The sequence below is a fragment of the Echinops telfairi genome, unplaced genomic scaffold, assembly GCF_000313985.2.
Source record: "Echinops telfairi isolate 266 unplaced genomic scaffold, ASM31398v2 ScPeMD7_7469;HRSCAF=8507_0, whole genome shotgun sequence".
NCBI lineage: Eukaryota > Metazoa > Chordata > Mammalia > Afrosoricida > Tenrecidae > Echinops > Echinops telfairi.
This window is the reverse complement of record NW_022111372.1, coordinates 78778398-78788397: the sequence shown is the minus strand read 5'-3', so window position 1 is coordinate 78788397 and position 10000 is coordinate 78778398. Positions and strand designations below refer to the sequence as shown.

The 10000-nt window shown below is 45.5% G+C and overlaps 1 protein-coding gene across 2 annotated transcripts in view; it reads left to right on the top strand.

The window, feature by feature from the left end:
- Window positions 1–10000, top strand: part of GRIA1 (glutamate ionotropic receptor AMPA type subunit 1) — a 392988-nt gene that overhangs the window by 375622 nt on the left and 7366 nt on the right. For both annotated transcript variants that reach the window (XM_004696740.2, XM_004696739.2), the window contains exon 15: window positions 5681–5815. In XM_004696740.2, the coding sequence (XP_004696797.1) occupies window positions 5681–5815 (135 nt within the window). The remainder of the gene's footprint in view (window positions 1–5680; window positions 5816–10000) is intronic.

Genomic DNA, 10000 nt, shown 5'->3' with positions numbered 1-10000 from the left:
TTACAAGTAATAGGAGGCAACCGTACAGAAATTAGTGACAGTTAAAAAAATATATTTGTATATTGAATTACTGAGGAACCATGGCAACTGAGATCTACTTTCTATTTAAATGGGAGAGGAGCCAGGGATAGGTGTTAGAGACAGACTAGGCCCAAACCCACTTTCTCTTTGGCTTAATAACAAGGATTGAAAGATCATTAAAAAGGGAGTAATGTCCTTTCTTTGTAGTCAGTGGCACTTAATTTTTTTGCATCATCTAAAGCTTCCTCCCAGAACACACAGAAGTAGGCAGTGCTCCCTTAGGGACTGACTCAAGATTGTCCAGTGAGCTGGTGACAAACCTAGGTGAGCACTCCTCTCAGGTGTCCTGACTCCTGGCTCCTGATTCTTTTCACCAGACAGTACTGCCCTACCACCACTAGGGTAAACTCATCTGCTCTGGGCTTAACAACCTGGCTGCCCTGGTGCTCAGCAAAAGCTAGTAGGCAGAAGGATTGGCATGGGCATCTATCTCTGTCTTGGCACTGTGTGCAAATCCCTGCCCTGCCCTGCCCACCTCACAGATAAAGCGCACTTGCCACGTGGCGGCATCTGAGAACTCATCAGTTATTTTCTCTTCTATTCACCCCTGATATACCCACTGTATCTTCCTACATGAAGACCCTCCTGAGAGGGCAATGGCAGAGGGGTATGAATGGAGAGAGAAACCCCAAGAGGCAAAGAAATGCCTTTTCATTTCCCCCAAATGAAGAGACAAAGATTGAGGGAAGTCTTGTGACTCCAAAGGAACCTCCTGGGACTTTGGGGTGTTTTGAGATGGAAACCTTCCTACGACGTGTCCAATCTACAGCACAGTGACTGAATGTGGAAACATCTTGGGTCCTGACCAGAGTCCTGAGACCACACATCCCGAATCTCCTGTCATTGATTGAGGAGGAAGAACTAGGCTGCAACAAAGATTTTTCTTCTAAAACACTTCCTTTGGGGTCATGAACCAGAAACATTTCTGGAGAGCAAACAAGACCTTCACTTTCCAATTCATGGCCCAGGCAACTATTCAACTCATAGAAAAGGCCTCCTAGGAGCATGCCACTTTATTCTCAGACTGGTGCCACTGTTTCTGTAAAATTCCTCCCACTCTGGAAAAGGCCACTGCCAGCCCTTGTGTTTCCCTACACGACCCACATTGTCTCCTTGAGTTCTCTGCTGTGATTTTGCTTTGAGTCAGGATGTACTGCGGTGCATTGTGCAGCAGCCGGTCCCTGAGCACACACTGCTGAGAAGAACCGCCCCCACAACCCTCACTTTCACAGTATTTGCCTTGCCAATTATTAGTACAATGGACCAATTCTCATTCTGTGCTGCTCTTGGGGGAAAATATGCAGGCTAGGGAACTGGCCTAGATTGGAAATGGAACAGCAGAAGATGCCAATTAACATGAGTTTCATTTTTGCATCCCCTAAAGGGACTAGTCTCTAGGGAGAAATTTATAAAAGGTATGATCCCAGGCACTCTAGGGACTCCTTAGATGCCTCAAATTTCTAGAGGTTGAAATGAAGTTCAAAGGTCAAAGGTTTACCTCTCTGTCCAGAGCTACAATCCCTTTGAGGACCTCTAGTTTCTTCCTGGATATTTCCATAGTTAAGGAACTCATCCCTATCGATCCTGATGGACTCTACCTATGTATTTGAAAGGTGTTTCTTTAGTTGAATAAAATCCACTTCTAGGAGGCCTCCCACTTGGATCTTAGCTAATGAGTGAGCCTAGCCAGTCACTCAGTCTCCATTCCCATGAAATCAGCCACCACTTATGAAAATGGCTCTGAGACCCAAAACACACATTTTTGAAGAAACAAAGGAGAAATTCTACTGTAGCATAGAAGCTAATAAATGGAAGAAACATTGGACTTATTTGGGGGGTGGGGAGTGGCCTTAAAAGACAAAGTGAGATTGTAGAATCAACAGGGGGAAGGCTTACACGCAGTCCCTAAAAACCCAGTGTATTCACATCAGCGAATGTACTCTACCACATCCCGTGGGATACAGAAAGGGGCAGAAATGGCAGCCTTTGCTTTGTAGGAGTTCACACTCTTACCTAGAAGAGAAGAAGGAGAGGGAGGAGTTAGAGAAGCACGTGCTCTTGAAATCTGAGACATGGTCCAGATTTATCAGTTCCAGCGAAATGGACTAGAATTATAGTAATGGCCGTGGCTTCCAGAGCTTTTTCTGACCATGAAGAAAGCCTCAAGGTTCTCAGTCAGACCCTGGTTCAGACCTCATGAAGATTCGAGCTAGTCCCAACACTTTTGGAAAGGGTGTCAATTCAGAGAGAGTTTGGGACAGACCCCATATACGGGAAAAAGAGAAAGAAATGTGATTTTTTTCCTTCCACAGAAGGAGGTAGCAATCAAGACAACAAACAGATTCAAAGAACAGATGAAGTGGGGAGGGAGGGCTTCAGGGCTTCAGCACCATAGCAACAAGCCCATCAATTCTGAGAGATGGGATTTTTTCATTTTCCTTTCACCTGTCAATATTCTCTGTACTGTCACTCTCTTCCCCCCTCCTGGTGGGAGCCAAGTTGTGACTTTCCCACTCCCACCCACAAGCTGCCTGGCTTTTTGAAAGTGCAGCTGCTATGGGATTGGAAGAGACTGGGTTCTCCCAGAGAAGTGCTCAAATGCCATGTCTTCCTTTTCTGTAGTTGGGGCTGTGAAGTCTACGACTTGCCCATGGACTGTGAACAGAACGATTTGTACACAAGCTAAAGAGGAAGCCCCTCTCTGATATGGATACCCAGAGGAGTAATCAGCTCTGGTCCTCGAAAGGAACTTCTGTCTCTACCCCCAAGAGAGCCCAGCATGAGTCAAAACCAATCAGTAGCAGCAACTGAACAGAAGACCTGGGCCTCAGGGATCCTCAGAAAGAACAGAAACACTGAAGCGCTAAGGGAACACAGGGAAATCACAAATTCCCGCTAAATTGGAAGCTCCTCTACTGTCTGGACTAAGAAAACATCAACCCCCCCTTCTCATCCCATACTCTGACAGATGATGCCAAATTTAGGGAATTCTGTTACAACTAAGTGTGCTTCCTGATATGAATGCTGAGAGAGTCCCAGGTACCAGAGGTCGTTTCTGCTCCAGCTACTACAGAAGCACATTGCAGGGAAAAGAATCGAAGGTAGTATTTGTCCTGCAGGAGGTGGCAGTCACCTGATGCTCTTCGGCTGTACAGAATGTGTGTCTCCCTGACCCCATCTCCACATCCTCGAGACCTTTTTCTGAAGCGTGGGTGCTCTTCACCTCCAGACATAATCAAAAACTCAGCCACTAGAGCCTCTTCATCCTATAGTTCTTTGGCCTAGAGCCCTGACTTTCTTGTGACTCTTTTTCTTCCCAAATATATCAGAAGACAAGAAAAACAGCCACCTTCTAGAACCAAGGAAACAGCTGCCCTTGTAGGGTCTACGGGAAATAGCCACAGAAAAGACATGCACCCCACCCCATGTCCTCAAAGAGAGTCCAAATGGATACCTGGAAAATAGGCATGAGGAAGAACACAGACTTGGTGACCAAGGGCCCAAGGTGGACTTCCATCTATTGAAATACTGTTTGTAAGGTCAGCACTATGAGCCGCCTATCCCCATAGCCTTGTAGCTACGTTTTCCTCAATTTGATTAACATCTACTTCCTCTAAGCAATGCGGTCAATCATTCCATGCTAAGATGTAAGCTACTAATAGTTACTGTACCCCCAGCCCATCCCACCATGCCCAAGGCCCAATAAAACAGGACAATAAATTCTGATAGCCGTAAGTCTTCCAAGGAGTCTAAACATTATTCTCCAGAAGCAGAATATCAGATTCCTAGAAAAGAAAACAGGGAATTCACTTGTTCAGCCAGTTCTTAAACCAAGAACCAAACTCATTTCTGCACATTTCCCTTATCATGCCATAATACCAGAGCAAGAGCACTTCTGCCCCTCGGGGTAGTCATTTCCACTACTTCCAAAGCCGGGCTATGCCTTGCCAAGGGTAACCCATGTTCAAAAGCCATCTGCTTCAGCAATACAGGAAGCCACCAAGAGAATGTGCTTTAGATAATCCTACTGTTCTGCTGGCCAAGGCTGTTTCTGCAGTGGGGAGGCATGCTGCTATTTGTCAGCTGCCGAAACCATTTTCAACCCAGCTGACTCCTGTACAGTGCACCTGTAGAATGAGGGCACAGGTCAGTAGGAGCCTCCATTTTAAACACACCCACATTTGAACAGACAGACGTCAGAGGTGTCCCTAGGGAAACACACGACACCTCTTGTGGGCTAGCCTACATCCTCGACTGAAAAAGAGAACATGGATGAGTGTAAAAGTCATGTCCTGCCCAATACCACCAACGAACCATCCAACCATGGTCTATACCTGTACCAGTGAGGTGTTTCATTTTAATTCAATGAGACACCTGCTTTGCCTGAGCAAACAATATAAACAAAGGTGTTAAAGCTACCACAACATCTGGGGATGTTGTGCTTCTGAGATTTAAAGCTACACTCTTGCATTAAACCTTGTGTAAAGCATTGGAGCAGGTCTCTCTCTCTCTCTCTGAGCCCTTGGCTCCTACCACACCCACTAGTTTTTTGCTGTATCGTGCTTACCACTTGTGAAGGTACTATCCCTCAGCATTTTGAACTCCCTTAGAGATGACAGAACTCAGAAATGGTCTCAACAGATTACAGCATTTCTCAGGCTCCACAGCATGAGCTCTGTCCACATTTCTTGTCCCCTAATTCCTGGGAGTGAAGCACCCTGCTCCCTGCTTCTTTGCTCATCTGAAGTCAATGCAAAACCTTTCACTGCAGGCAATAGAGGCTTTTCAATTCAGCTACCTGGTCCACCTCTAGTGTGTTGTAGCAAGCATTGCAGGTTGAGAAACGACACCAATTAAGTATAATTATTAGAATTTAACAGAGCCATTTTTCTATTTCAGTGCCTTTTTCATTTTTACTATTTCAAGCCCCCTAGTTTTCTTTCCTTTTTTTTCTTCCTAAATTGAGACTCAGAGCAGTAAGTTAAAGGTATATATCAGTTGACCTTTATTATACTGATAATAACTGTCTTACTATATTGAGAGAAAATGCATATGTAGAGGAAAAATCAGTTTAAGTACCAATGCTCAGAAAAAAAATGTTCAGAGAGATAAACAACAAGCTAACCCAGTGTGCTGCTGAGTAACAATGGGAGGACAGAAACTAGGGTGTAAAGGAGGGACAAGATGTTGTTGGCAGAGGCTTACCTGACTTTGGGGGGTGGAGCATTTCCTCTCTAGAAAAGGCATTACAGAAGAGGGGGATAGTAGTTATAAAGTCAACACAATCAGGGAAGTCTACAAAAATTATATACATAAAAAATTATATATATGTATATAGATGCATATGTATGTGTGAGTGCATATGCACACACACAAATAAATCAGTAGATACACACACACACACACACACACACACACTTTCCCCCTTGGGGAATGGTTTTATACTTGAGGAAAGAATAAAATACTTTCTACTTCTTATGAAGGTTTAAAGAGGGTTGTGGGTTTGAGTGCATGTGTGTAAATATATTGTTGGATGGTCGTTAGCCTCTCGACTCACTTTGCTCTTTCCACCTCCCCCTCCCCTTCCCCCTCTTTGTAGGACAAGACGAGTGCTCTGAGCCTCAGCAATGTGGCGGGAGTGTTCTACATCCTGATCGGAGGCCTTGGATTAGCCATGCTGGTTGCCTTAATCGAGTTCTGCTACAAATCCCGTAGTGAATCCAAGCGGATGAAGGTGGCATCGTCTTCCCAGCCCTTTTTCCTAACCTGTTCAATGATGCAACTGGGTCCCAGGGGGTTCCTTTTCTAGAGAGAGTGGGGAGTGTCAAGAGATTGAGGTCACCCTGAGTCAAGAGGGGAAAGCTTTGAAGAGAACGGTGACAGAGAAGAGGCTGTGGGAATGGAAGGAAGGGGATGTGTGTCTGAGGGGAACATGGGGCTCAACTGCATCCGACAGAGAGATAAGATAGGGGTCAGGGGGTTGAGCGAGCAGTCAGCACGACTTGACAGAATAGCAGTCACCGCAGAGATGGAGTCTCTCCCACATCACATCAATAAAAGGGAAATGCCCAAAAGAAGGGAGGGGCACTTTCCCCCGTGCTGTGATTTCACGTGGTTGGTGGATTAGATTCTTTCTCAGCCACCACATTGTAAGAGGAACATTCACAAAGAGGAGAGCAAGCAGACCCATCCGTTAGAGGAGCCAGCCCACTCTGAGTATAGCTAACGGAGCCCAGAGAAGAGACTGATGACGGGTGCGAGGCTGTCTGTAGAAATAGGAAGACTTTCCAGGGGAAAGGAAAATACACTAGCCGTATGGGCCTCCAAGGAACGACTGACTGAAAACAATGACTGAGCATGTGTTAACCCCAAGGCAAGATCTACTTTTCTAACGGAGCTACCCAAATATAGGATGGACTAGCCAAAAGGATAGAAGTGCCACATCCTTGGAGGTATGAAAGTCGAAGCTAAGTCACTCTAGGAAAGCATATCCATTAAAGTACCCAAGGGAATTTGAATAATATAGCTTTAAACACACACAACCTGCAGCCAATGAGTCAACTGCACCTCCTGGTGAACCCATGTGCATCAGTGTAGACCTGGACTCCTTGAGGTTTTCAGCGGGGATTTTCAACAGTAACACTGAGTCAGTTCTCACTCATAGTGACTGTGGACAGCAGAACCAAACACCTCCCAGGCCAGCACCATCTTCAAAACTATTCTTATGTTTGATCCCATTGTTGTAGCCGCTGTATCCATCCATCTGGTTGAGGGTCTTCCTCTTTTTTGCCACCCCTCTACTTTCCCAAGCATGATGTCCTGTTAGTATATAGCCGCCCCACTCTGGTATCCCTCCAGTGCCCTTCATACTGTGTCTTTTAGTTTCATTAAGAACGTATTTATGGAGACGGTAACAATGTGAACAACACTAGGAGCAAGGCATCTCGGTGGAGGCAGAGAAGTGAGAGATGCAGTCTGTGACATTTAGTGCCTTTGACGCTTAGCCAAGAATGGGTCCAGAAAAAGTCATTAATGAGACAACCGGTGGTCGAGACAGAAAGACTTGTTTAAAGGAGAATGAAATTTAGGAGAAAGAAAGGTGTTTACAGGAGAGTGAAATTGGAGAAGGCTTCCCAGAAGACACAGGGGCTGAGAGCTGGATGGAAGGTCAACCACCAACAGGGGAGAGCACGTGTGCCCTCGAGATGCCGATGGGGGGAGTGTGGTTTCCCTTCGCGAGTCTCTTGGGTTGACCAGATAACGACGTGGTAGCAGGATTTTCTCTCCTAGAAGGTGCCCTGACCAGCCTCCCTTCCAACCGACTATCACTCTTCCGCTCAGTTGAGGGTACCGTTGGATCAGGACTATCTCTAGGTTTCCCTGGGAGAAGATCACTCTGGGCATTTGCTCCCGCTGTTTGAAAACCCTCCATTCCATGTACAAGGAGAGGAGTGAGTCGTCTGTCCTGGTACTCAGAATTTCTACTTCATAGCACTATCCTGCTATCTCCTCCCAGGCAACTGCTCTCCGCAAGCACTCCAGGCCCCCACCCCCACCCCATGCTTCCCTATGATGTGGCTTTATGCAAACTTGTCCTCAGTGAAGAATATGCTCTGTCTGTATCACGTTCCAGAGGTCCCACACTAAACCCTGCGATACATACAACAACAAGGACCAATCAACGGGTGGTGGGGTGGTGGTATTTGGCCAGGTCATCTCGGACTACCTCAGTCCTATCTTCGACTACCGTCTCACCACTAAGTCCTCTTAGAAAGTGTGATCGAATCAAAGACAAAGAATAGCAAACGTGCAGGCCTCAGCCCTTAAACCCAGGGCAGACTTCCAGAGAGCTTGACTGGGCACAACAAGGACCCCCAGGACCTATATGAAGGGTTCTTCACCCAAACCAGGGCTCAGGACCCATCAGAGTTGCGCCTTCTCACTGCTTCCCTAAGAGACAGTGCAAAGCAGTGGCGAGAGCCCAGGCCCCAGAGACCACTGCCCCGCATCAATCCAGCCTATTTTTCTCATTGACACCATCATGATGTCATTTTTATTTCCTTTTTCTGTAAAACAGTAGAGGCAAATCACCTCTGATAAAATTGTTGTGAGGATTCTATGAGATAAATGGGTATCAAAGGCCTGGCAGAATGCCAGGGCCATAGTAAGCCCTTACTGAATAATAACAACTTGCGTAATAATACTCAGCATTACAACGTACTTTAAAACCTTCCTTTGGATTCCCCTCACTTACATGCACTAAGTTTCATGAGCTATATAGACCGTGAGTTCCATAAGGTAAGAAGCTATGTCTGGTTTTATTTTGCTTACTTCCTACCCACATTAACTACGTCTTAGTGAAATGAATATGGAATTGCATCCAGAGAAGAGGCTATCTTAGAGGGTGAAATGAGCCATGGGAGAGAGTTGCGCTCAGGTTAAGAAAAACCTACCATAAAAAAGCCGAGCCTAGGATGTGCATGAAATATCATTCGAGGTGGCTTTGGTCCATCCATCTGTGTAAAATCTGATGAGACCAGGCCCCCAGCCTTCCCATCGGATTCCCATGACTCCCAGTAATCATAACCAATGCCAGGCATTGGTACCAAGATGGCTAAAGACTAGAGTCCTATTGTCACCGGGACAGTGCTGACTTTTACCACTAAAGTTGCAGTATTCATTTTAAGACAAGAACTCTTAGAAGAGACTGCAGAGTCCTGACATGTCCTCTCATGGATATTCTTACTCTTCCTTTACAATAAAGGGAAGTTCAATTGAATGATCTTAAATTTCCCAGACACCAAAATCATAGTCTCTTGGAACCATTAATTCAAAGTCTTCCATCACAGACTTCTATAATGAATTCCACTGGTTGGCATGACTTCTGCCCAACTCATTGAGGCGCCTTATAGAATTCTTAATCTCCCAAGTGCAGAATAGATACATACTCGCACTTCCACTGTCTTTATTAATTAGCCCATCCCTTAGTTTCTAAAACTTCATCAAATCCCCCCTCATCCAAGGAGACAGTGGAAGCTATCCCATATGCTGCTCAGATTTCCATTTATGCAGTTCTAGTTACCGCTCTGTTTTGCCTTCTTCAAAAGCAATTAGCTCCAAAGGTACAGCCTCCAACATCACACAGAAGTCTGTAGTGATGTGGTGAGAGCCTTCGATGAAAACTTCCCCACTTATCTCTTTCTTTGGTCATAGTAGCTGGCAGCCCTTGAGGCCCAGAGCCCCTGCAGTAGTTTAGGTCCAGCCTTTGCAGGATTCAAAACAATCACTACATGGATGAAAGTAGGAAGCACGGAGCACAGGAAAGAGAATGCTGGGAAAAAGGAAAGAACTATTTTTTTTAGCAACTCTCATGTTCAAAGGTCTCTAATACAAATTTTCATTAGCCCTATATTGTGGTGTTCTCACAGTCTTACAGATGAAGAAATGGGGCATGAGAGAATCTAAGCATCTTGTCCAATATTGCACAACCTAGAAGCTAAAGGAACCAAAGCTAGCCCTCAAATTGGCCTGCACTTCTTCCATGGTACTAGCCAAAGTGCTTCTCCTAAATTTCTTTTACCTGTGCCAGTCACATAAAAATGAATACTGCCACTAACTCATTGGAACTCCTTGAGACCCTGTAGAGGGATTGCAAGTCTGCAAATCTTTATGGAAGCAGACAACCTCATCTTCCTCCACAGAGAAACTACTGGGTTTGAACCACTGACATTGTGATTAGAAACCGAAGGTGTAACCCACCAGGCCTTAAGTGCCAACCACACAGCAATGGATCATTTTGGGCAGCTAACTATCTGTCCCTCCATGTCTGACACCTGAGCTGTTCCCACGATAATAAGGGGCAGCAAAGCCCTTAGATAGTCCTAGTCTAGTTGAGGAGGTTATCTGTGGCATCTGTCCT